Source organism: Gymnodraco acuticeps, unplaced genomic scaffold, assembly GCF_902827175.1.
Source record: "Gymnodraco acuticeps unplaced genomic scaffold, fGymAcu1.1, whole genome shotgun sequence".
NCBI lineage: Eukaryota > Metazoa > Chordata > Actinopteri > Perciformes > Bathydraconidae > Gymnodraco > Gymnodraco acuticeps.
The window spans coordinates 62611-90127 of NW_022991491.1; the positions used below are offsets into that span (position 1 = coordinate 62611).

Sequence of the window (27517 nt, forward strand, 5' to 3'; positions counted from 1 at the left end):
CTTCCTTTTAGACTTGTGTTTTTGTTGGAAGGTGTGCTGGACATTGCCAAGCTCTGATACTGACTGTATTCTTTTTGGTTTTACTGCTTACAAGCTGCAACATGCTGAGGCTTGGGAACATGTAAGTTACATTTCTTGTAGATTTCTTTCTATGTGTGTACTTAATTGTCTCTAAATGATGTGTTTTATGTGTTCAAGTTTGTTATGGATGGCTGCAGCTATCATCTTGGGTCAAGCCAGGCCTAATTTGAAGCTATATTTGCAGTCAAGTAAGCTTCAATTCTCATTAAGTCATTTTACACAGCATATTAAGTCGGTTTACATTCTCCTCACAAGCCTTTTCTTTTAACAGGCAGTGGGTTAAGGTCTGACTGTGCCGCAAATGTAATGAGACTGTCGTTGGACAAGGCTTTAGCAGTGGGAAACCAGCTTGAGGTGGAGGCTATCAGTAAGTATTAACTGCTAATAATGCAGCTGATTGGTTCATCACTGAGGAAAGGGGTCCCTGACAAAGCTTATTTTCTTCCCTCAGATGGCACCAAGCACATTTTGTTAACACCTAGCATGGCTGCTCAGTGTGGATACAGCATGGAGTCTGACCCGTGGGGTAACACCAGAATCTACACCTCCCTGATGGGCTGCTTTGTGGACAACAAGGTTTGTTTTGAGCTAAAGTGGTTTAACAGCATTCAATGTAATTTTCTACCAAGTTTAGCTGTGCTAATTCTGTCAAGTGACTGAATTAATGGCTCAACAAACACATGGTTGCTCCCATTTTTGTGTTTCCCTTAATTTATTTGTAACCCCTTACCGTTAAAAGACCCAAAGTACATTTCCCTTTTTTGTTTGGTACATCCCTAAAATATTAGCTCTGCTCCACTCAAAACTGTATTCCTCAATTAATCTACTAGGTACTTTCTTGACTTGTTTGTTACATACACAAATATCCATTTAGACTTCAAATGTGTCCCTGAAGGCAAGGATATTACATTTTCAATGACAAAGAAGCTGGAACCAAAGAATATTAGGGAGTTTCACTTAATTTAGTTTTTTTTATATTTATAGGATGATGCTACATTTAACGTTGGCTTGAGACTCAAGATGTACGGCGAGAATCCATCAGACGTGGTCAGTCATGACGTGTCTCAGACTTGCAGCTACACTCGCTGGGCCTCCAGGGAGATCCTCTGCGACAGGAACTACATGGAAGTAGGTCATCTTTATATTGATTCCACCATCTTGTGTGTATGGAAACGAATGCTAAAACCACCATTTTCTGTTTTAGGTTTCGCACCACATGGCTAACCTTGATGCTGAAGCTAAGGGTCAGACTTGGGATGGTAAAGACGAGAAGCTCAACGCCAAGCTTGAAGTATGTTGAATTAAACCGTTAAGATACTACAGTTTAATTCCTCCCTACACCAATGAGGATTTAATTATTATTTGTTCTTTCCTGTAGGCCTCTGGTGCATCACAAGGTATCTGGAAGATGACGTTTTACACCCCAGAACCAGTGGCCATGGTGTTGCAAGAGGCTGAACAAGCCGGCTACGCTGCCAAAACTACCTCTAGTCGCCTGGTTATGCGAAGCCCGTACAATACAGCAGAGACTTATTCAGAGGATGTAAGCAACACACTCTTATACAGTGTTCCTTTCCCTCCTTGTCAATTATATTAAACCTCTCCTCTCTTTAGGTGGCTGGAGTCCCCATGGAAGTTTTCAGGGTGAGCGCCTACTACATGGCACCACAGGGTCTTAATGTAGTGAACTTGGCAGCTGCTTGTCCCAAAGGTGAGTCCTGAGCAACATATTGCCTTCACAGTAAGCTTAATTGTTGCACAGTTAACCTCAACAGCTCCATTTTGTCATTAACAGGTGGCGTCCTCTTCACCGAGGATATGATCTCTTGGCACTTACCTCGCCGTGTGACTCCTCTGTTGGACGGCAGAATTACAGTCTCGGAAATGCACATGGGAATCAACGGGCAGAGGCTTGATAGATCTCAGATGGCCGCACGGGGGTACACACTGAGCACCACAGACTTCCACATCGTCGTCGAGATCCCAGTGGGCTCGCCTGATGGTTACTACAAGGTTGGAAATCTCTAGATTATAAATGCAAGAGTCACTAGTGCATTTGCATGTTTTATTGAAAGGTCATGAATTATTGCAGAGCCATGCCCCAGATTACCAGTACCACATCACCTACTTTGTGGAGCCCATGCTTGAGGTACTGTGGAGGGAAGATGACACCCAAGATGATACCAGATACAAGGTTTTGTTCCCCATCATGACTCCTCTGATGCCTCAATCTCCCCAAATCCAGGATGGTAAGTCACATTTTCTAGTAGGTATGAAAAAAAATGACATTAAAACTCGGGCTTGCTCGGATATATCCTAAAGACTGCTAAACCCATTAAATAAAGTCTTCAGTTTTTGCAAAATGGTGTGTTTGGATGGGATTTGAAGCCAAGTACAAAATCTACTTTTGCTTACAAAGGGCACTTTTTTGTTTTTTTTAAATAGCACTCAATCCAACTACTCAATTTTTCTCTATCAATGTTGAGGCTGGTTTAGAAGTTGTAAACCTGCCACTTTCTGTTCCTCAGACACTGTCCCAGAGACTCGGGTGTTCAGCGTTCTCTTGGGAACCTTCCTCCATGACGTTGAGCTGAGGAACATCACCTTCTCCACCGGGGTCCTCACTGTTGAGGAGAGCAATGCCAAAGGCTTCACAGTCCAGGAACACAGCTTGGCTAATGGCTCCAAGAGCTTCTCTCTTCAAGTGCCCTTTGATGCCGATGTTGTCTTAAAACATGTATGACATTATAGATTCAAAATATCACTTTGTACCAGCATATTTTCAGTGCTGCTGAGCTTTTATTTCATTGGTTGCAGAATCCTGAGCGCTTGGTTACATCCTACTTCCTCCCTCTGATCTTTGGGTTGATCGTCCTGCCTGAAGAAACTCCTTTTGCTCTCCCGGTCGACCTGCAGGCCTCTCTGCAGGATGTTGGTGAGATCAGATTGAATTTGCTCTTGACAATATCTTCATGCAAATTGTGTTTTCTAAAATTAAATAAAACATATTGGAGTAAAAGCTACACCATCAAATGGATAATGCATGTTTTGCTGCTCTAGTGTTACCCATCATGGCTGGCACCTGTGACCAGAACCAGTTTTACATCAGCGTGAAGTTCGGGAGTCACGGCTCTAATTTCAAGGCTATCGTTGGACCTCGAGAGCTGACGGCTGAGATGGCTGAAGACTACAATTTCTATGAGAACGGCACACACCTCAGCCTCATTCTGCCATACACTGCCAAGGACGCGGTTTTCGAGGTATGTCAAAACTACAAAATCCCACCATAGATCTTCTGCATTGGCTAACTTTACTTTCTTTTCCACAGCTGCTCACTGCAGAATCAGTCAAATCCAGAATTGACCTGCTTCTGTTGGATCGTGCAAACGACTGGGTGCTTGCTGATCTCTATCTGGCTTGCTACTTCCCCTTAAAAGCAACAGGTAAGATGGAACATGTAAGTATATTTGCTGCTTTAATTGATGGATTTGTGTTGCTTTACACATTGCCTGCTTCATCCTCCAGAGTGCCACCCCAATGGCACAATGACCGCTGTGGCTGTGAAGGTTGAATCGACTCGTAATCTGAAGCCAAGTCAGCTGACGCTAAAGGACCAGTCCTGCACACCACAGTTCAGCGACGATCGCTTTGCATATTTCTCCTTCAGTGTGGATACCTGTGGAACCACCAGAACGGTGAGTGTGAATCACATTTAAATATCAAAAGGGTTTTTTGTCAAATGTTAATACGTTTTTGTTGTTAAATAGTTCTTTGACAACTACATGATGTATGAAAATGAGATCCGCCTGTCTTACAACAACGCCAAAGGAGCAGCCAACACATCACCAGTTGATCCTGATTACAGGTAAAACATTTGATTCTGTATAATTGGAGATGAACACCTTCAATGTATGCATTTATATATTATTTTTCCCCTAATAGGCAAACCATTTCCTGCTTCTATGTGGTCAATGAGACTCAGACTGTTGCCTTCAGCGCTAAACCAAGAACCTATGAGCCCGCTGCAGAGATCGGCACCGGCCAGCTGATGGTGCAGATGAGGCTTTCCCAAGGCATGGTGGAATTTTACAACATCTTGTTCATGCATACAAAACACTGTTTGCAGGTCTCCCTTGAAAAAGAGATCTATGATCTCAAGGGACTGATCTGATTTAAATAAAGGTTTGAAATGAAACTGTAAATGTCCAGGCCGCCTTTCTCTAACGGGACTCTTCTCCTGCAGATCCATCCTACGAGCGCTTCTACCAAGCAGAGGATTATCCAGTGGTGAAATATCTGCAGCAGCCTCTGTATTTTGAGGTGGAGCTGATGCATTCTACCGACCCGCACTTGGAACTCATTGCTGAGAACTGTTGGGCTACCCTTTATGAAGATAGGACATCTCTGCCAAGCTGGGACATGATTGTGGACAGGTAATGTTGTGCAAAACTAACTACTAACTACTCATTTCATTTGTTTAACTGCTGCTTTATTAACTTTCGAATTCCTTCACTAGCTGTGAGAATCGCAATGACAGCTATGCAACAATTTTCCATCCCGTTGTGAGTGACTCCAGAGTTTTAGTCCCGTCCCACATCAAGCGCTTCTCTGTAAAGATGTTCACTTTCACTAAAGATGACAAGGTTCTGAAAGACCAGGTAAGACTTGTAAATCCAAATCTGGAGTCTTTTAGCCACTGCTATATGTAGCCATGTGTAATAAATCATCCTGTCCGTCCACAGATCTATGTCCACTGTGATGCAGTGATTTGTGACACAAGCAGCCAGGCAGATGGTTCCTGCAGAGGCCAGTGTGTGCATCCTCCAGGTCAGAGCTACTCAAGACCTGCAGGTGTAAAAAAGGGTAAGTGACCGAGTCTGAACAAATGTAGTCGATCTGGATGTGCAGTTGGTAATCTTTACTTGTTTTGCAGAGCGAAGAAGCACCGACTCAACACGCCAAAGGCAGATCTCCTCTGGGGCAATTACTCTGTCTAACCTCTGAATATTTTCTACTAGTGTTTACATTTTGTCATTTGCACCTTATGTACATTAGTTCATTGTGTTGTTTGGGACCACGGGGACAGTTTTATCAATGAATGTACTGTACTGCCTTGTATATTGATGGATGACAATAACGACTCGTGTATTTTGAAAAAAATAAACGGAAAAAAAAAAAGCCACATTTATTTATATAGTCTCTTTTATCAATGTGTTGCATCTTCTGTGGTCAATTTTAAGGGACATATTAATAAAAGCAGGTTCTGTGTCAACCAGTACCCTCATAACTCCAAGAAAATGCAGAGAAGCATAAACATATGTAGCAATGATATCTTATATAATAAACAACTCAAAATGATAAGTTGATTTAGGTGCTAAATGAAAGACATTCTGAAGTTGTTATTGCCCCGCCTACTTGAGACGCACTAAAACATGATTGGAGTTTTTTTTTGTGCGTGTTGTCTATTCCGCCTTTAGGAAACGCAACAAACCTTAACAGAATTCACAGCCAATGGAGCAAGACAACCCTCAAATACTTGGAAATGCTCACTCTGAGTTTAAAAACTAGAACTTCAAATGTGCAGAACAACTGTATACAAAGTTTATCTCTTCCTACTTACAGTCCAGGTACTCTCTGTTCAATTTTTGGCGATGTCTGTAGGCTACTAGTGTTGCAGCTTATTCTGCTACCCGTCAAATTCTGTGTCCCCGGTTAACGCTAACGTCCATCGTGTTCTGTCACTTTGTCATTTCATTACATGTATTGTTTTAGAGACTTTCAACGCCGTCAGATTTCCACAGGGATTGTAAAGCCAGTCATTTGGCCACTGCTTACTGTTGGGGAATATTTTCCAAGGCCCATAACTTTGACCCAGTTTATCAGTTCAAACTGTCCTGACTGAGCACACGCACCTCGTAACCTTGGCTGCTGTGCGCTCAGTGTTCTGTCTCCCTGTTCCTGCCTGTTGGCGTCAGCTGATAGAGGTGTTATGATTTTATCTTATGCAGCATGTTGATGATGCTCTCGGAACTAGCTAAATACATGGGTCTGGGGTAGAGTTATTGAGAATTGACGTGGCAACTCTACCGTGCAGTCAGATACCATATTATATATCATTACACCTGGGTAAAACGGAGTCCATTCTCTTCGGTTCGAAACATAATCTCAGCAAATCCGACGACTTCTCAGTTGCAGTGGGTGACATTGTCACAAGTAGGAAGGAAATTACATACCTAGGATCTATTCTTGAGGCAAACCTCTCCTGTGACAAAATGGCATCCAATGTAATAAAAGTCAATCAAAGAACTAGATTCCTATACCGGATCTCCTCTCTGGTAAACAAAAACACCCTGAAAACTCTGGCAGGAGCACTCATTCAAGGGTACTATGACTATGCTTGCACGTCATGGTACCATAGCACCTCCAAGGCGCTAGGGGTTTCACCGACTAGTCGACTACCTTTACCACTAGTCGTAGGCCCTAGTCAACTAGTCGTGAAAAAAATGGAGGTAAACGAGGTGCTGCAAAATGCTTCAAAACACGTCCGACATTCTTATGTATGGCAGTACTTCAACAACGATGTAACCAACTCCACAGTGAAGTGTCAGTTGTGTACAGCTGTACAACAAAAATACATCTGCTATGCGCAACCATCTGAAGATGAGACTCCCGCTGCCGACAGCTAGCACTAGCAGTAATGCTAGCACCAGTGAGCAACGGACCGGCGTCAGCACAGGACAGAGGCAGACGAGCAGCAAGAAAAAACGGGTTTACTGCCAGCGGACACTGCATATCCCCACAATGGATAACGCACTGGAGTGGTGGGCAGAAAACGTGCACCGCGTCCCCCGTTTAGCCAAGCTTTCGAGGAGCTACCTGGCTATTCCAGCCACAGGCACCCCGAGTGAGAGGGTTTTTTCCCTGGCAGGCAACACTGTCACCCGAAAGCGGTCAAGCCTCCTTCCCTCACATGTCGATGCGTTGGTGTTCCTCAACGCAAACCAACAATCTGGAAAGATGGACGTTATCGTGGAGGACAGCGAGTAAAGTGTTGCGCACTGGATTTACGTGGCATTTCAGTAAACAGAGTTTTTTGCTGTCGATTTTGGTGAGTCCAGTTACTGTTTGTTATTTACTCAGCCATGTAACACAAATTAAAATGCAGTGTTTAATGTAACTGTATGAGTTCCAATATAAAATACAGTTGTACACCTCTCTGTGTGTCTTTATTATGACGTATCGACTAGTCGACTGCTATTTTGAAAAACGTGTCGACTAGTAAATATTGGTAGTTACCTACAAGGCGCTAAAAATAAAACTTCAAACATCGCAAAAATAAACTGGTCAGACTACTGCTTGACCTTTCATCTAGAACCCACCTCACCTCTGCCCACTTTGACAACCTAGGATTAGAGTAGACGAGAGTACAGCTACTTGCAATGGGCCTGGGTTGCGTTCCGATAATCCAAAAATCAGCTCCTAAATTCTAACCCTATCTCCTATTCCTTGACCTCTGAGTGAAACGTCACGGGGTTAAGGGATAGTGGATAGGAGAATTCAAAAGGATTTAGGAGAAGAGACCGCGGTATTTTAGAGAATCCGAATGCACTTTCACTATCCGACGTGTTTATGATGCGCCAGCGGACGTCATGAATGTGCGTCTGCTGCTGTGGGGAAACTATGGAAACTACAGTTTTCTATACAGCGGACTACAACATGAATGTTTAGTAAGAACGAGGGACTACTGTAAACTCATCTAGAGACTCTGCACCGTGCTCTGATGCTGTTGCTTTATGCTTTATGAACGTGGACAACAGAGAAACATATTCTTCATGACCAAAGTTGGAATTGAAATAAAAAAGGAAAGTGAAACTTATGCTCGTCACCCTCTCCCTCCGGTCCACATTAATACAAATGATCCCAATACGTATGATTGATGAAAAGATCTTAAAATCAATACAGATGTATTTATTATAAACGTTAGTCCTTAACATCTATCACTGTGTATATCACCATTCAAACATCTTTTAAAAGTTGAACAAACTCCACACAGCTCAGTAAAGACTGTGAAATGTTGACTTTATTTGATCATTTCAGTAAAAACTAACGTTCATATTTCTCTTTTTGATTATAATACTGATGAACGTTCAGAACAAAGCACTTTGGTAACTTACCACATACGTTTTAAAATGCTTAATAAGCACCGTAACTTTCATGATATCATTTCTCGGTCATAATCGGTTGTTTCCGTGAACGGCCGACTGTTGAGTGACGGCAAATGCTGCGGCTGCAATGCATTGTGGGGCAGCATTTTCTCCTCTCCTTTCGGTTAGGGAGGTCCAGTGGTTCCTAAGCTAAAGGAGGTTATAAAGGAAGTTTGAAACCTCCTTTCCTTTCATTTGGAGAATTGGAACGGCACTTATCATGGCTGCCAGTGCCGTACTTCCGGGTCATTTCACTTGGTTAGGAAGGTTCCTAAGCTAAATGGACTATTGGAATGGGCCCCTGGTCTACAAGATCCACTACACCTCTATGGTACCCATGTACATGTCAAAATTCTTCCCAAAGGTCAAGGAATACCATGATCATAACACCAGAGGCACAAAAAAAGGGGGAATACACGTTTCGCAATTATGCCACATCAAGGTGGAACGCTCTTCCCACAACTGTAAAGGAAAGTAAAACTATACTTACCTTCAAAACCTCTCTTAAAGAGCACCTTCGGGGGAGAGCATTGCAAAACTGGCCCCGGTAATGGTACAAATCTCAACCTGTCGTTCAATGGACAGCTTCCCCCCCCCCCCCATCTATGTATATACTCGCATTTTAGACTCTGTTACTAACTGTATATCTGTAGACTTGGTATGTCTTAAATGTCCGGTTAGGATGTATTAGAACGAAATCTAAAATGAAAATTGTAAATAAGCAATCTGTATGTAAAAAACTACCTGTATGTAAATTGTAAATAAGCCATCTGTATGCCATCTGTATGCCATCTGTATCTCAAATATGTCTTTTATGTCTTAAATGATATGATGAATTGGAAATGGGGGACCCTGATGTAAACAAGACGAAAGTCTTTCTCTGGTCTGCATCCCCTTAACAATTGTATGTTTTGAGCTGTACTGTATTGTACCCAATATACAAGCTGTTAATAAACTTTTCAATCAATCAATCATTCAATCGTGGCTGCTGTGACTTGTGATGTGAATTCTCCGGCCGAAGCTCCAAATAAACCATCAGTGTTTGACATCAAAGCTCCTGCTCTTCCCGTGTCTCTTTCCTGAGTCGGTGACTCCCACTGCATTGCTGCTACACAGAAGTTTCCCTTACAAATTGGCGTTGTCGGCAGGATACCAACAAATCTTCAGAACTGGTAAGTGTAATTTCAAATCTACATTTGGACATTGCCTTACCAGAATCTGTGATTGACGGTATCCTAAAATTACCTGTGAAACTGAGCGGCTGTGTTTCGTTTTTGGTTAATGAACATTTGGGGATAATAAACCCAGGGGATCAGTGTCTGGGGACTCAGTCCTGGCTGATTTCCTCTGTGTAGCTGCTCGGGACGGAAGTGTCATACAAGCATGCACAGCTCATGTTTAGAGAGACCTTAAAGAAAGGCATCAGTAAAGTGGAGCTTCTGTATGAAAGCAATGTAAAGATTTGTATTGAACGAATCGCCGAATTCTGGGGGTTTCAGCGGCCAACACAGCAGTTGAAAATAAGCAGCCAGAGATATTACTGCTTTCGCCTCTGTCAACACGGCTCCAGCTGTGATGTGCCACAATAATGTCAGCAAATGTTATTGAGTTAAAATATCAATATTGTGGCTTTCCAAGTTAACATTGTTGATATGACTGCGATTAAATCAGCATATACTTCTGCCAGGGGATGCCACCCCTCAAAATCTCCTGCCACCCTCTTGCCACCCCATGAATATTTGTCTAGATCCGCCCCTGGCAGCCAGAGATATTACTGCTTTCGCCTCTGTAAACACGGCTCCAGCTGCAGCCGCGGGGGTGTGTGTAAAACCTCCCTGTGTTTGTGGGGCTGGGGAAGTGCAGCTGAGAGGGAGAAAGTCACAGCTTTTTGTCTATAGCTTTAACTCACACCACCGCCGTCTCTATTAAAAACGAGATGGTCTAAAAGCACTCGTTGTTTGTGACCGTTTTCTACGTGCATGGTAAGACGGGGCAGCGCGAGGTGCGTGCATCACCCGATGCGCCACAGTTCCCTATACATTGCTAGAGGAGCTGGTGGCGGTCCGGGGTGCATACATAAAATTATAGGCTAATTGATCACGGGTGGGTAGTGGCAAGCAAGTGTAGAACAAAACTGTGTTTCATCGTTGTGATGAACTCGATAGCAAGTGTATAGGCTGGTCGTGTCGGACTACAGTCAACTGGGCTGTTGTGGGAGAGAAAGAGTAGAGGAAAAAGTCTGTGCGCTCCTGATCGGGGGGGGGGGCACAGCGCCACTAGAATAGAGTAGTGGTGTCGCAAGAGGATAAGCTAGTTATCGCTCTTGGACGGCTTTCAGGCACCGATCTAGGACTTGTATACAAGGGTGGACGCGTGAGTCAAGGCGCCCCACTAGAGATAATTCCCTACCCCCTCTGAAACCTCTTAATTCGGACTAAATTGAGCTGGATGAACTTTGCTGTCACGCTGGTCTTCATTACGAGTTCATGTTTGTTTGTCTGATTGTTTGTATGGGGGGGTCTATATTGGTTTGTCTACCCGCCGTCTTGTGTATGTGTTGTAACAACTAATAATGAATCAGTCCATAGACAGGGTAAAATGAACTAAACTTTAGTTATCTCACCAAAAGTAAATGACTTGAGAAAAATAAATAATATAAAGATGTAACGCAAAATTCTGGTAGTATACATGTGCTGCAAAATGAAAATAAATAGCAAAAGAGTGTTTTTATGTCCTGCATCTATCTGAGTGTGCAGAGGAAAATGTAAACAAGAAGCACACTGTTCAGGGTGTGCGCTGTAGGTGTAAGAAGAAAAGAAGATTATATTGCTTTAAGAATCCATTCTTAAATGGTATTGCTGGTATGTTAAGATATGTTTGTGACCTTGTATAAACCCTATGCCCCGTCCTGCGCCCCGAGACCCTCAGAGGCATCACTGCTGGTCGTAAAGACCTGCCTGAGGAGATCAGGGTTGCAAAATCTGTTTTGTTTTTTAGGTCAATGTTGTATTATTTGTTAAACTTATTCTTAAATCTATGTATGGTAATAATGAATAAAAACGTAATGTATTGAACACATTCCGAAACAAAGCAGATAAGACAGAACTAGACTCAGACATAATACTAATTGTTGTTGAAACCTTTGGCGCTGTTGCTGCAATATGGAAACTTTGTTGATTATCTATTCCAACTGGCCACTGGAATCAGATAATTAATATAAGTTGAAGTTCAATTACAGTTGAACAGTTATTAAACTGCTTCAAATTATTTCTCGTATCAACCAATTGGTCTCTATAGACATTACTAAAATTCAAATAGTTGTTAAACTACTGACAAGTTTTCTGAAACCGAGCTTATGAACAACAGAGTAAAGGTCGCTGGTTAAGCCAGGATCAATATATTTGTTGAAGTTTTTATTGTGTGCATAATAAATGTGTTAAATTAATTGAGCAATTCTTTAAAAAGTATAATGTTGCAATCTCTTTAAAATAAGTAATTACAGTTAAAAAAATAGATGTTGTTTTCCAAGGGCCTCTCCTTCACAGGCCCACACTTTGAATCATGACACTTCCAAGTCCTACAGAGATCAGTATCACTTTTGTGTTGCAAGCCAAATCCAGGGGTTCTACTCGAGCCCAATTTTAAATACCATAAAGAAAAGTATTGAACCCAGCTCGAGCTAAATGTCAAATGTATTTAATTAATGTGCAGGTGTTTTGATTTATTTAAAATGTTCCAGTCTAGCTTCCTTCGAGTTTAGTCTAAGCAACATATTGGTTCTCATAACATTCTCACTGCTGTCCCAAATGTTTTAAACCTTGGGCACACACACACACACACACACACACACACACACACACACACACACACACACACACACACACACACACACACACACACACACACACACACACACACACACACACACACACACACACACACACACACACACACACACACACACACACACACACACACACACACACACACACACACACACTTTGGATAAGTATTCACCTTATCCAAATTGTAAATTGTTGCCTTCTTTAAAGTTATTAGTAATTCAAGATTAATTATTAAATTAAATATGGTACATAACATAGAATAAATAAAATAACTTTGACTTGATAATTTCGTTCACAACATTAGACCTTGTCCTCTAATCTCTACTAGAATAAGATACGTGTGCATGTTTGGGTGTTTTAACACTCCTGTAATGTACCTAATCTTGTTATCCTTTTCATTACAGAGCTGGGAAAATGGTGTATTGCTTAGATTCTGATCCGTGCAAGTCCAATTTTGACTGACTTTAGTTCTAATGTCAATGTTAATTTGATTTCAACCCATAAGTAATTATTTAGATTAACTAAAAATTTCACATGATGATGGATTAGTGTTCCACATTTTTTTCCACTAATTTGTTGTGCAATTAGGCCACAGGTAAAGAGAGACATTGATGACCTTGTGTCCCTTTTGTTGGTACGTGGTTCCATTTTGTCTATGGCCTTGGACGGCTTCACTAAGAGTCACCCAGTTCTACCCTGCTACAGTCCGGCTGAGTGCAGTCACAGAGATGCTATGGCTGCTCTACATGAAATGACATTAATGGTCTGGTCCGAGAATGGACACCATTTCCTGCTCCCAAAGAGAATGACGCTCCTCAAACTGAACATTACAGCCGTTGATACTGTCTCACGTGGGTCTGCTCCCCCTCACCGAGCCATGAACTGAAAGCTTGACATCTGCTTTGAACACCTGGAAGCCTCCCTGTCACACCAGCACCAACCCTTGGGTCAGTCAGATGAGACTAACGGCTTCACTTAGGGCAGATCATTTGGGTCAGATACATGACTCTCGTTACCGCAGAGTGGGTTGTTTTTTGAAGGCTATTCATACTGCTATGCAGAGGATGCCTGTAAGTTGGCAAGCTGTTAAAAGCCCCTACTATTTTTTAAAATAGGCCTAATGTCAGGGGCCTCTTAGTTCTACATGTATTCACATTATATGGACCATGTTTCCACCTGGTAAAACTAGAGGTTGCACAGTACTCAGGCTACAATACGACCATTCTGTTCTGCTCTAACGATTCAATTGATAGATTCTACATCAAAACAATTAGCTTTTATTGTTTCCAATGATAACGTCACTTTAAGTGGAGGAATGCAAACCTGTTTTCAAATGTTAGGTTTTGAATTTGTTTGACGTTTCTCAGTAGTGACACCCTCAGACACCCAATTCCATTCATGCTATGCCATCAGTAGTGACTCAGATGTTAAGGGGGATGAAGCTTTCCTCCCAAATGAGATATGCTTTGTTCTTCAACAAAGGTATACATTTCCTGCATAATATATGTTTCTCACAATTGTTTGTAAGCTGCACACAGGTGATACTGAGTCTTCTCGATTAATAGATTATAAACTACACCATGCTTAAATAGACTCCTAAGTTATTATTTCATATGTGACGTATGTAAGAAAAGGGAGGGAAGAGCCAATTATAATTGATTTTATATTGGAACATTTATTTCTCAAACCTGTTTTATGGAAGAGAAAACAAATATTTCTGATATTTTATCAAACGGTAAATGGTGAATTAATATAACATTTAGAATCATTGAGAAGGGGTGATATCCACAGGGACTAGCTCACCTTTAAATTACAATAACATTTCTCTGCTTTGGACTGATGAGTATATGATTCTTGCATGTTAAATGACTAACACAAACCTTACATGTATGCATGTGCATGTGTCAGGAAGGCTCCCAAATAATTCTGAGGGGCCTATCCTATTTTTGTAATTAAATGATAATGTGCTAATCCATTACTTTGAGTTGTCTGCACTCAGGAAAACATCCCTATCAAGTGTTAACCCAATAACAAGGACAGCTCTGAAGGCCAAGGGTCAGAGAGAGAGGGTCACACTCTCCGGCTGCAGAGGGCACCCCCATCCACGGGCAAGGAGGCACAAGGTCGTTCGAGATGAGAGGATTCTAATCTTCAACTTTCTGAGGAGATGGGATGCTTCTTCATCTTTCTGCTCGGTGGGCTCAAGCAGACAACCCTGCAGGACGAGCAAGGGCTTCAGAGGCTTCATACAAGGTTCCTTGTTTCTTGGAGGAGTTTGATGTCTCTCATCACGGGGGGGGGGGGGACACCTGGATGCGCCACTTGGAATATGCAGTTGCACTGCTCTAAAGCAGATAGCAGAAGGAATGCAGGCAGATGAGCCTCCATTTCACTGGGGGATCAACTACAGGGCTCACTGAATGAGCCACACAAAAGCAGAGCAATTGGGGGGGTTGAAATATGGCGCTCTGATGAAGAAGAGTTTGAGCCAATCAGCACCTCAGTGCTAATCTACAGTATCAGGATGCCTTTACACACCAGACATTCTTTGTCATAAAGAGAGGAGGAGAACGAGTCAGAAAGACTGAAGGACATGTTCTTCCAGTTCTCGTACAAAGATGAACTTTGAATTGATTTTATATCTTGGATGTTTACAGATGTACCATTAATGACTGTTTCTATATTTCCAATGACCAGACATGTGTTCGAATAGTGGTGATCAATATATTTTTGCCGGATCAGATTACACTTTCGCACTAAACAAAATTAATTGATTAATATTTTCAGATTATAAAGTATTGAATAATAAGATATTTCTACTATTATCACAGATAATGTTAATATCCTTAATCGTCCAGCAATTAGGCTTAACAACACTACTCTTTAATGTATTATCCATGCACAGAAAGACCTAAAATGATGTTTCAAGTACTGGATTAATTTCAGTTTTGGCCCAAAACAAATATGTTTGCTATTGTGCACCTGTGTTTTATGTGTGTTCATTATTATGCTTTTGACAAAAGATGATCCAAACACTGATGAGAAATGATTTTTCTATTATGATTGGCTGTATCAATCATTGTGATTGAATGTTTCAATCTTATTATGTTGTTCTTAATGTGATTGTTATTGATGTAATTGATTGTTGTGTATGTAGATTCCCATTGATTTAAGTATTGAACAAAATATTATTGGACTAAAGTTTTTAGATTATCAAAATTGATAAAAAGAGAAAACTGTTGGGGAATATTTTCCAAGGCCCATAACTTTGACCCAGTTTATTAGTTCAAACTGTCCTGACTGAGCACACGCACCTCGTAACCTTGGCTGCTGTGCTCTCAGTGTTCTGTCTCCCTGTTCCTGCCTGTTGGCGTCAGCTGATAGAGGTGTTATGATTTTATCTTGTTATGCAGCATGTTGATGATGCTCTCGGAACTAGCTAAATACATGGGTCTGGGGTAGAGTTCTTGAGAATTGACGTGGCAACTCTACCGTGCAGTCAGATCGTGGCTGCTGTGACTTGTGATGTGAATCCTCCGGCCGAAGCTCCTAATAAACCATCAGTGTTTGACATCAAAGCTCCTGCTCTTCCCGTGTCTCTTTCCTGAGTTGGTGACTCCCACTGCATTGCTACACAGAAGTTTCCCTTACACTTACAACAACCGCAGACAGATAAAGTACCTCCGGGTGGTTTTTGGTGAAGCAGTTGAGGACTTCTCTTTAGCGATACAGTGACAGCAGCTTTGAGACACCTTTCTACAACAGAGGACTCATCCACTATAGACTAGGTAAGGGCAGCGCCATATAGACTGAGAGTTATGTCATCTCCGTTCACTCCAATGGACCACTTTTTTACAGCAATGGCGGATCGTGGAGCCTCTCAATCGTTCCCCGGAAGTTAGCGCCAAGGCTAGCAGAGCTATAGAGTTGCAGCATAATAGACCGTTCGTGACGGACTTTTAAAGGTAAGAAGAAGTTTAAAGATTTATATTGCGGATATTATCAGTACATCTGATTCAAATTAACATGTGTATTAAAGGATGTCAGTGGATTATCCCTAAATTAGTAGATTTAGGGAACGTTTACAGATAACAGATTAAGCTAGGATACCGAAGCAAGTTAGCAACACACGTTGAACAGCCTTTTAATTGTAAATTCCATTCTCTTAATGTCTATTTGGTCCAACGTTGTTGAATTAGAGAAGAGGGGCTTCTAAACGGGATTATATGCGGGGGTGGAGGGAGTTAAATAATAGATAAATATAACTTTGGTGCGTGTAGAGTGAGTGTTTTTAGCAGAGCCATATTGTGTCCTTGTGATTATGTTGATTATTACCTGTCTGTATAATGTTGCAGCTCAGCTGATTTTGGATTGATGGCAAAGGGAGAGGGACTTAAGTGAGAGTGAAAACACAAGGTAAGTTTAATACTAGTGTTTTATATAAGTAAACACCTTATCTCCCCAAGGCAATTTCCCATCCAATAGGTGTGCTATATAGGTGTGTATAATCAGGGGTGCACATAACTTGTTTGCCCTGGTTCTCAAAGGAGCACCTGGAGATGTTGCTTGGTGCTCATCCTTAAAATGAAATAAACTGTAACTTTTGAGGGGGTCTTGACTTTATTTGCCAGACACACGGCACTGAACACACATGCAGAGGTGAACACAGAACACACATGCAGAGGTGAACACAAGACAACATTAGCACGACCAGTAATCCTACAAGCTATCATCACTACCCTCCTGACTGTTCTCCTCACTGTCTTCCTCTCTGTCAGACATGGTAGCTGATGATGTAGGCCTACTTCTTTCTCTCTGGTTGAGTCTGCGATTAGCTGCTTGCATCCACAAGTCAACATCTGGTTTTGGGTCGAAAGTCTCTGTTGTCATCTTAGACAAGTGGATGTAATCAAATAAGTATGTGAACATAACCAATAACCTACCATAGCCAATAACAAATGAATGTAACTTATTTTATTTGTGTTGTTCATTCATATCTTATTTTACCTTAACATTTATTTATGCATTTTTTTTGTATCTCTCCAGTTTTAAAGGATATTTTTGGTTACTGTCCTATAGTATGCATTGGAATGATTTCAAACCTGTTTATCCCAATAATTATAAAGGAGTGCCTTGGAAATATGTGTTTACATAAATTGTGACCAAACTGTTTGAACTTAGACTAAAGTGAACCATCTAAACACTCAAGAGTCCTTTACCTCACTGAGCTGTAGTATCAGCCTCTCAGTCTGACTGGAGAGGACTCTCCCTCCACATTATTCTAGAAACATCTTCTTCTTATATCCGTTAGAGCAGCTAGCACCAGATTCTAATAACAACACCGGGCGGTGCGCCCTTCTCTCTCTCCCTCGCTCATTCGCATTTTTTCGCGCCAGATAAGCCAACATCCCCCATTTTCATCACTTACAGCGCCCATTGTACAGGGCAAATGAAACGTGTAACCGGGGTGAAAAGGGTGTTACATTTACTTAATTATGAATATTGTTACATCAAGGCCGAAAATTAGGATGAGCCCCAACGGTCAAAAATGTTTTTTTCCCTCCCAGAACTGCCAGCGCAGCGACTCCCCAGATCTGGCGCCCTAGGCGAACATCTATAACGCCAGTGCTACGGGCCGACCCTGAGTTAATATGCAACTCGCAAATATATTTCTCTCCTCTCTCCTCTCTTCTCCCTCTCCCTCTCTCAATTTTGGTACGCAAATGCGCCTTTTTTCAAATGACCCGGTGCTCTTTTTTTGGTGGAGGTGCGCATGCGCACCAGTTATGTGCAGCCCTGTGTATAACCCTTTCTCCTGTCTGTTACTCCCTCTTTCAGCACAAGAACCAGAGGGGGATTCAATGGAGCCTGAATACCTGCACTGAGACCCTCACCCTGCACCCTGAGTCTCAACTCTCAGTGTTTTTCAAGCCTTTCCCTGTTTTTTTGTATTAAACAAAACATTAAGCTTTCCCAATGGTGTGGTTTTCGTTTTGTGAAAAAGTGCAAATGCAGTATTTGTATATAATTAAATCACATATTTGTTTGCTGTTGGTAGTGAAATTGCTCCTGCTGACTTGAGCCAGCCATTTTTTCCTCCGCTTTGTGTCAGTGGGTAAGCCGTACATTCGTACTCCTTTCTCTGAGCGATTGGAGCATCCCCAGGCAGCACAGCAAACCATGGTGGCGACTAGGAGGCAGCACAGCAAACCAGAACAACACGGAGGAAAAGGCACAGACAAACTGCATGATATGCTATTCAATGTTTATTGAATGCATGTATTTGCAATGGATGTTCCTAATACAACACATTTAACATCATCATCATCATGCTGCTGCTGCTAGTCCTTTGATAGTCACCTGTCGGTCTCCTGTCCTTTCTGAAAGCCATAAAGATGACATTAGTCATTTAGATAACTTGTGTCCTCAATTACCATGGGATTACTGAAACTACCATGAATTTAAGAAAATGGTAGAAATTAATCTAATCTGAATTTTAAAGCATTACTTTAGATCCCCTCCCTCTAAATATATCAATAAACATTAGAAAGTGATGCTCCTCCTGACTACCATACAAGTTTAAGAAGATAATATTGGTTTTAAAGAATTCAAAGCTATAAATAAACAGCAACAGGCTCTTCAACCAAGGCACTGTTATTCTAACATGTAAACTAGTTGTTCACACTAATCCTAATATTATCACTTAATATTAGCACATTCTATTTTATTTTTAAAAACATATTGATGTAAATACATACACATATCGATTTGTTGTATAAATATTGCAAATCAAAACCTTTATTCACTAATAATTACCAAAAATCGTAGTTCTATCTCCTGTTATCAACGCATTCACATTGCCCGCCATGAACTTCCGGGGAACGATCCTCGTCTACATGAACCACGTGACGATAACCGTTTTTGGACTTCCGTTGTCATAACTCTTCTATTATATGGCGCTGGGTAAGGGTACAGAGACCCCTTTCAGTCCAAAGTTCACAGGAGATAGTTATCTGTTATTTTCAAGCCTGACAGAGTAAAAAAAATTCACTTCCGCTTTGCTTCAAAATAATTGTATATTTAGGTTGGATATTGGATTGATATTCACTTGTGTTTTCTAGGTCTGCTTCACTAACTGTCGGAATCTCTTTTCTTGTGGATTTTAGTCCATTGTTTTTTTAGATTAATATAAAACTAACAATAAATAAAACGTTTTTTTTGCAATAGCTTCCATATAATGTGACCTATTGACCCCAAATCAATGCAGCATTGTACAACATAACTAGACGAGAAGGATACACACCTCTTTGTACATTTAAATTGCCTTTTCTATTTGATATGAATATTGTCATGACAACTATGCAGTTTCTTTATTGGCTGCAATGTTAATTGGCTTCAATATCATATTTGTCCAGTGTAGGATTAATATCAGAGGCCTGTACTACGAAGCAGGATTTTCGCTTAGCCGGCTAACTTCAGGGAAAACTCAGGGTTTCTGGTCCTACGATGCTGGTTCTCTTTTTAGCAGGCTAGATCTCCATGGTAACTTATGCTGAGCGTCTAACCTGCCCCGGAGCAGGTTAGGTTGCAGGCTAAGAGATCAACTCAGTGAAAGCACCGCCTGCTGACCAATCAGAGCTCAGTGTGCGGAGTTTAAAGCGATCAAGTCATATTACAGGAGAAAGGAAATACAGAAAAACTGCCGTTGCAGGAAAGACGGCTGGCAAGAATCACCGACTGTGTGAACGTGAACATTAATAGAATATCACCTCCTATCTTCAGAGCAATCTGACTATTATAACATTAGCGTTAAGAAAGCTTACTTAAATATCTGCCACAACATAAGTAACCGGATCAAAGTAACAGTACAGTCTGCGGCATATCACATCATAATGTATCATATATTTCCTTATCTGAGTCAGCTGAGCCGTATCTGGCCGTGCAACACTCACAGTGTCACATACTGTATGCAGAAGTATTATTTTAAGCATCACATTAAGTTGACGAAACACTCGAGTCAAATGTAATGAAAGTCAGATCGTGTCTTAGACGGGGCAGTGATATCATAAACCTGTTAATGTACGCATTCAAACACTTTTTCTTTTGCCAGCTGTATTCACCTTGCAGGTGCAGCTATGTGGCTTTTATCCTGGATAAAGTGTTTAAGTCATGGATGTTTAAAGTTGAACTTCTTCATTTTTGACTAGTATTAAAGTTCACTTTTCATTCAGGAAGTATGACGCTGCGCTGTCAGTACGCTTCTCCATGTTTGTGATTGGTCGAATGCTCCAAATACCACCCCTTTCATGTGAACGCGCACCTAACTAGATAGGAAACGGCTGGCTTGAGCGATCCACTTGATAACCAGCGTCGTAGTACAGTTTAGCGAGAGCGCGTATGTTTTGGATTAGGCCAACCGGCTAACTCAAACATATCCAGGTTAGGTTGAACCAGCTTTGTAGTATAGGCCCCAGATGGAGCTGTGTACTTACTTGTTCTCATGATGCCCAGAACATAAAACTGCTGACTCTTAATGAGCTAGTTTGGCAGTACATTACATATCATGACATTTATCTATGAACATTTGTAATGTTACATTACATTACATTACATTGCATTTAGCTGACGCTTTTATCCAAAGCGACTTACAATAAGTGCGTTCGACCAACAAAATACAAACTTGAAGAAAACAGAATCATATAAGTACATCAGGTTTCATAGAGCAAAAACATTTCAAGTGCTGCTCAACTGGCTTTAGATAAGCCAGCCCTTTATTAGTATATAAGTGCTTTGTTAATAGTTCTATCGCTCGAAGTGGAGTCGAAAGAGATGAGTTTTCAGTCTGCGCCGGAAGGTGTGTAAGCTATCTGCTGTCCTGATGTCAATGGGGAGCTCATTCCACCATTTAGGAGCCAGGATAGCAAACCCACATGTTTTTGCTGATGGGAACTTGGGTCCCCTTCGCAGCGAGGGTGCAGCGAGCCGTTTGGTTGATGCAGAGCGGAGTGCACGTGCTGGGGTGTACGGTTTAACCATGTCCTGGATGTAGGAAGGGCCAGATCCATTCGCAGCATGGTACGCAAGTTTTGTCAAATTATTTACAATAATGTACAGCTATCGTATAGAAAATTGGAATTGTATTTGATCTGAACATGAACCCTTTGATTAAAGATATCAGAATGAAGATGAACCTTAAAGTAAACACAAACCACATAAAAAATAACCTACACAAGGAACAGAAACAATGAAAATAAAACTATTGCTGCAAAAACATTCAGTTTGAACCTATGAAACCAAGTAGAAATCCCACAGGGATGGGTGCGACATTTTGATATGGTTTTTGTTAAGCAGAGCATCGATTATTCCTTCTTCTGCACTGACTCAACACTCTTCCAGTTGGAACATATTGTTATGGCCTCATAAATGAACATATATCATTGCATAATTGGACAGAGCAGAAAAATCGACCCGGGTGAAACGATAAACTCGGGTTTGACTGTCTGTAATAAATGTTAGTGCATCCTTAGTGGTTTGAGAATATATACAAACAATAATCAAGTGTTAGATTACAGTCATTATAAGGAGGCTCAAAGGAAAAATCAAAAGCACATGTGATTTTAAGGAAAAGTTTAATTTATTATTAACTGTGGATTATTTTGTTGCTTCTTCAAATATAAAAAAGTAATATATGTATAATATCAAATACAAATCTACTTTTTCTGAATAATAAATACTTTTTTTACACTACTGAAAAATGTGTGTTTTTCCTTTCCATACATATGTTCTTACAATATGTTCTTAATAAACTAGGCATACATCAGCTCACCTTGTGTGTGTGTGTGTGTGTGTGTGTGTGTGTGTGGAGAATCCTTAACAAGCCTCACCTGTGCTTTGTCGTTAAGTGGAATATAAAGCAGCTGCTGATGTCTCAGTTAATCATCCAGTCACCTTCATTTTAGACTTGTGTTTTTGTTGGAAGGTGTGCTGGACATTGACAAGCTCTGATACTGACTGTATTCTTTTTGGTTTTACTGCTTACAAACTGCAACATGCTGAGGCTTGGGAACATGTAAGTTACATTTCTTGTAGATTTCTTTCTATGTGTGTACTTAATTGTCTCTAAATGATGTGTTTTATGTGTTCAAGTTTGTTATGGATGGCTGCAGCTATCATCTTGTGTCAAGCCAGGCCTAATGTGAAGCTAAATTCGCAGTCAAGTAAGCTTCAATTCTCATCAAGTCATTTTAAACAGCATATTAAGTCGGTTTACATTCTCCTCACAAGCCTTTTCTTTTAACAGGCAGTGGGTTAAGGTCTGACTGTGCCGCAAATGTAATGAGACTGTCGTTGGACAAGGCTTTAGCAGTGGGAAACCAGCTTGAGGTGGAGGCTATCAGTAAGTATTAACTGCTAATAATGCAGCTGATTGGTTCATCACTGAGGAAAGGGGTCCCTGACAAAGCTTATTTTCTCCCCTCAGATGGCACCAAGCACATTTTGTTAACACCTAGCATGGCTGCTCAGTGTGGATACAGCATGGAGTCTGACCCGTGGGGTAACACCAGAATCTACACCTCCCTGATGGGCTGCTTTGTGGACAACAAGGTTTGTTTTGAGCTAAAGTGGTTTAACAGTATTCAATGTAATTTTCTACCAAGTTTAGCTGTGCTAATTCTGTCTCAAGTGACTGAATTAATGGCTCAACAAACACATGGTTGCTCCCATTTTTGTGTTTCCCTGAATTTATTTGTAACCCTTACCGTTAAAAGACCCAAAGTACATTTCCCTTTTTGTTTGGTACATCCCTAAAATATTAGCACTGCTCCACTCAAAACTGTATTCCTCAATTAATCTACTAGGTACTTTCTTGACTTGTTTGTTACATACACAAATATCCATTTAGACTTCAAATGTGTCCCTGAAGGCAAGGATATTACATTTTCAATGACAAAGAAGCTGGAACCAAAGAATATTAGGGAGTTTCACTTAATTTAGTTTTTTTTATATTTATAGGATGATGCTACATTTAACGTTGGCTTGAGACTCCAGATGTACGGCGAGAATCCATCAGACGTGGTCAGTCATGACGTGTCTCAGACTTGCAGCTACACTCGCTGGGCCTCCAGGGAGATCCTCTGCGACAGGAACTACATGGAAGTAGGTCATCTTTATATTGATGAGTCCACCATCTTGTGTGTATGGAAACGAATGCTAAAACCACCATTTTCTGTTTTAGGTTTCGCACCACATGGCTAACCTTGATGCTGAAGCTAAGGGTCAGACTCGGGATGGTAAAGACGAGAAGCTCAACGCCAAGCTTGAAGTATGTTGAATTAAACTGTTCAGATACTACAGTTGAATTCCTCCCTACACCAATGAGGATTTAATTATTATTTGTTCTTTCCTGTAGGCCTCTGGTGCATCACAAGGTATCTGGAAGATGACGTTTTACACCCCAGAACCAGTGGCCATGGTGTTGCAAGAGGCTGAACAAGCCGGCTACGCTGCCAAAACTACCTCTAGTCGTCTGGTTATGCGAAGCCCGTACAATACAGCAGAGACTTATTCAGAGGATGTAAGCAACACACTCCTATACAGTGTTTATTTCCTTTCCCTCCTTGTCAATTATATTAAACCTCTCCTCTCTTTAGGTGGCTGGAGTCCCCATGGAAGTTTTCAGGGTGAGCGCCTACTACATGGCACCACAGGGTCTGAATGTAGTGAACTTGGCAGCTGCTTGTCCCAAAGGTGAGTCCTGAGCAACATATTGCCTTCACAGTAAGCTTAATTGTTGCACAGTTAACCTCAACAGCTCCATTTTGTCATTAACAGGTGGCGTCCTCTTCACCGAGGATATGATCTCTTGGCACGTACCTCGCCGTGTGACTCCTCTGTTGGACGGCAGAATTACAGTCTCAGAAATGCACATGGGAATCAACGGGCAGAGGCTTGATAGATCTCAGATGGCCGCACGGGGGTACACACTGAGCACCACAGACTTCCACATCGTCGTCGAGATCCCAGTGGGCTCGCCTGATGGTTACTACAAGGTTGGGGAAATCTCTAGATTAGAAATGCAAGAGTCACTAGTGCATTTGCATGTTTTATTGAAATGTCATGAATTATTGCAGAGCCATGCCCCAGATTACCAGTACCACATCACCTACTTTGTGGAGCCCATGCTTGAGGTACTGTGGAGAGAAGATGACACCCAAGATGATACCAGATACAAGGTTTTGTTCCCCATCATGACCCCTCTGATGCCTCAATCTCCCCAAATCCAGGATGGTAAGTCACATTTTCTAGTAGGTATGAAAAAAATGACATTTGAACTCGGGCTTGCTCAGATATATCCTAAAGACTGCTACTTTTTAGTTTTTTTTTAAATGGCACTCAAGCCAACTACTCAATTTTTCTCTATCAATGTTGAGGCTGGGTTAGAAGTTGTAAACCTGCCACTGTCTGTTCCTCAGACACTGTCCCAGAGACTCGGGTGTTCAGCGTTCTCTTGGGAACCTTCCTCCATGACGTTGAGCTGAGGAACATCACCTTCTCCACCGGGGTCCTCACTGTTGAGGAGAGCAATGCCAAAGACTTCACAGTCCAGGAACACAGCTTGGCTAATGGCTCCAAGAGCTTCTCTCTTCAAGTGCCCTTTGATGCCGATGTTGTCTTAAAACATGTATGACATTATAGATTCAAAATATCACTTTGTACCAGCATATTTTCAGTGTTGCTGAGCTTTTATTTCATTGGTTGCAGAATCCTGAGCGCTTGGTTACATCCTACTTCCTCCCTCTGATCTTTGGGTTGATCGTCCTGCCTGAAGAAACTCCTTTTGCTCTCCCGGTCGACCTGCATGCCTCTCTGCAGGATATTGGTGAGATCATATTGAATTTGCTTTTGACAATATCTTCATGCAAATTGTGTTTTCTAAAATTAAATAAAACATATTGGAGTAAAAGCTACACAATCAAATGGATAATGCATGTTTTGCTGCTCTAGTGCTACCCATCATGGCTGGCACCTGTGACCAGAACCAGTTTTACATCCGTGTGAAATTCGGGAGTCACGGCTCTAATTTCAAGGCTATCGTTGGACCTCGAGAGCTGACGGCTGAGATGGCTGAAGACTACAATTTCTATGAGAACGGCACACACCTCAGCCTCATTCTGCCATACACTGCCAAGGACGCTGTTTTCGAGGTATGTCAAAACTACAAAATCCCACCATAGATCTTCTGCATTGGCTAACTTTACTTTCTTTTCCACAGCTGCTCACTGCAGAATCAGTCAAATCCAGAATTGACCTGCTTCTGTTGGATCGTGCAAACGACTGGGTGCTTGCTGATCTCTATCTGGCTTGCTACTTCCCCTTAAAAGCAACAGGTAAGATGGAACATGTAAGTATATTTGCTGCTTTAATTGATGGATTTGTGTTGCTTTACACATTGCCTGCTTCATCCTCCAGAGTGCCACCCCAATGGCACAATGACCGCTGTGGCTGTGAAGGTTGAATCGACTCGTAATCTGAAGCCAAGTCAGCTGACGCTAAAGGACCAGTCCTGCACACCACAGTTCAGCGACGATCGCTTTGCATATTTCTCCTTCAGTGTGGATACCTGTGGAACCACCAGAACGGTGAGTGTGAATCACATTTAAATAGCAAAAGGGTTTTTTGTCAAATGTTAATGCGTTTTTGTTGTTAAATAGTTCTTTGACAACTACATGATGTATGAAAATGAGATCCGCCTGTCTTACAACAACACCAAAGGAGCAGCCAACACATCACCAGTTGATCCTGATTACAGGTAAAATATTTTATTCTGTATAATTGGAGATGAACACCTTCAATGTATGCATTTATATACTTTATTTGTTCCCCTAATAGGCAAACCATTTCCTGCTTTTATGTGGTCAATGAGACTCAGACTGTTGCCTTCAGCGCTAAACCAAGAACCTATGAGCCCGCTGCAGAGATCGGCACCGGCCAGCTGATGGTGCAGATGAGGCTTTCCCAAGGCATGGTGGAATTTTACAACATCTTGTTCATGCATACAAAACACTGTTTGCAGGTCTCCCTTGAAAAAGAGATTTTTGATCTCAAGGGACCGATCTGATTAAATAAAGGTTTGAAATGAAACTGTAAATGTCCAGGCCTCCTTTCTCTAACGGGACTCTTCTCCTGCAGATCCATCCTACGAGCGCTTCTACCAAGCAGAGGATTATCCAGTGGTGAAATATCTGCAGCAGCCTCTGTATTTTGAGGTGGAGCTGATGCATTCTACCGACCCACACTTGGAACTCATTGCTGAGAACTGTTGGGCAACCCTTTATGAAGATAGGACATCTCTGCCAAGCTGGGACATCATTGTGGACAGGTAATGTTGTGCAAAACTAACTACTAACTACTCATTTCATTTGTTTAACTGCTCCTTTATTAACTTTCGAATTCCTTCACTAGCTGTGAGAATCGCAATGACAGCTATGCAACAATTTTCCATCCCGTTGTGAGTGACTCCAGAGTTTTAGTCCCGTCCCACATGAAGCGCTTCTCTGTAAAGATGTTCACTTTCACTAAAGATGACAAGGTTCTGAAAGACCAGGTAAGACTTGTAAATCCAAATCTGGAGTCTTTTAGCCACTGCTGCATGTAGCCATGTGTAATAAATCATCCTGTCCATCCACAGATCTATGTCCACTGTGATGCAGTGATTTGTGACGCAAGCAGCCAGGCAGATGGTTCCTGCAGAGGCCAGTGTGTGCATCCTCCAGGTCAGAGCTACTCAAGACCTGCAGGTGTAAAAAAGGGTAAGTGACCGAGTCTGAACAAATGTAGTCGATCTGGATGTGCAGTTGGTAATCTTTACTTGTTTTGCAGAGCGAAGAAGCACCGACTCAACACGCCAAAGGCAGATCTCCTCTGGGGCAATTATTCTGTCTAACCTCTGAATATTTTCTACAAGTGTTTACATTTTGTCATTTGCACCTTATGTACATTTGTTCATTGTTTTGTTTGGGACCAGGGGAACAGTTTTATCAATGTACTGTACTGCCTTTTTATATTGATGGATGACAGTAACGACTCGTGTATTTTAAATAAAATAAACGAAGAAACAAAAAAGCCACATTTTTATCAATGTGTTGCATCTTCTGTGGTCAATTTTAAGTGACATATTAATAAAAGCAGGTTCTGTGTCAACCAGTACCCTCATAACTCCAATAAAATGCAGAGAAGCAGCAACATATGTAGAAAGGATATCCTATATAATAAACAACCCAAAATGATAAGTTGATTTAGGCGCTAAATGAAAGACGTTCTGAAGTTGTTATTGCCCCGCCTACTTGAGACGCACTAAAACATGATTGGGCGTGTTGTCACTTCCGC

General features: G+C 41.5%; 2 protein-coding genes across 3 annotated transcripts; both read left to right on the top strand.

Moving 5' to 3' along the window:
• Positions 1 to 5259, top strand: LOC117533113. 2 transcript variants are annotated; one of them, XM_034196750.1, is made up of 21 exons: positions 1 to 121; positions 199 to 269; positions 353 to 448; positions 533 to 657; positions 1066 to 1209; positions 1286 to 1372; positions 1460 to 1624; positions 1696 to 1792; positions 1877 to 2094; positions 2174 to 2330; positions 2610 to 2818; positions 2899 to 3016; positions 3142 to 3341; positions 3410 to 3524; positions 3607 to 3776; positions 3849 to 3946; positions 4024 to 4154; positions 4325 to 4514; positions 4598 to 4739; positions 4824 to 4944; positions 5015 to 5259. In XM_034196750.1, the coding sequence occupies exons 1-21, from the start codon at positions 102 to 104 to the stop codon at positions 5083 to 5085; spliced, it is 2745 nt and encodes a 914-aa protein (XP_034052641.1). In that variant the 5' UTR covers positions 1 to 101; the 3' UTR covers positions 5086 to 5259. The 2 variants fall into 2 exon arrangements, with proteins under 2 accessions (XP_034052641.1, XP_034052642.1); XM_034196751.1 differs by lacking the exon at positions 199 to 269 and having other exon boundaries at positions 107 to 125.
• A 16855-nt stretch (positions 5260 to 22114) lies between these two features.
• On the top strand, positions 22115 to 27164 carry LOC117533115. The gene is made up of 21 exons (XM_034196754.1): positions 22115 to 22199; positions 22277 to 22347; positions 22431 to 22526; positions 22611 to 22735; positions 23144 to 23287; positions 23367 to 23453; positions 23541 to 23705; positions 23782 to 23878; positions 23963 to 24180; positions 24262 to 24418; positions 24604 to 24812; positions 24893 to 25010; positions 25136 to 25335; positions 25404 to 25518; positions 25601 to 25770; positions 25843 to 25940; positions 26021 to 26151; positions 26321 to 26510; positions 26594 to 26735; positions 26820 to 26940; positions 27011 to 27164. Exons 1-21 carry the CDS (start codon positions 22180 to 22182, stop codon positions 27079 to 27081), a joined length of 2745 nt encoding a protein of 914 aa, XP_034052645.1. The 5' UTR covers positions 22115 to 22179; the 3' UTR covers positions 27082 to 27164.
• Positions 27165 to 27517: the final 353 nt, after the last annotated feature.

What these genes read in the sequence shown, in the direction of transcription:
- LOC117533115 (XM_034196754.1), top strand. Translation starts at nt 22,180, where the DNA reads ATGCTGAGGCTTGGGAACAT. An exon ending in GCTGCTTTGTGGACAACAAG is followed by an intron (nt 22,736 to 23,143) that starts GTTTGTTTTGAG and finishes TTATATTTATAG; the next exon opens with GATGATGCTACATTTAACGT. An exon ending in ATCTCCCCAAATCCAGGATG is followed by an intron (nt 24,419 to 24,603) that starts GTAAGTCACATT and finishes TCTGTTCCTCAG; the next exon opens with ACACTGTCCCAGAGACTCGG.
- LOC117533113 (XM_034196750.1), top strand. Translation starts at nt 102, where the DNA reads ATGCTGAGGCTTGGGAACAT. An exon ending in GCTTGAGGTGGAGGCTATCA is followed by an intron (nt 449 to 532) that starts GTAAGTATTAAC and finishes TTCTTCCCTCAG; the next exon opens with ATGGCACCAAGCACATTTTG. An exon ending in TGGGACATGATTGTGGACAG is followed by an intron (nt 4,515 to 4,597) that starts GTAATGTTGTGC and finishes TTCCTTCACTAG; the next exon opens with CTGTGAGAATCGCAATGACA.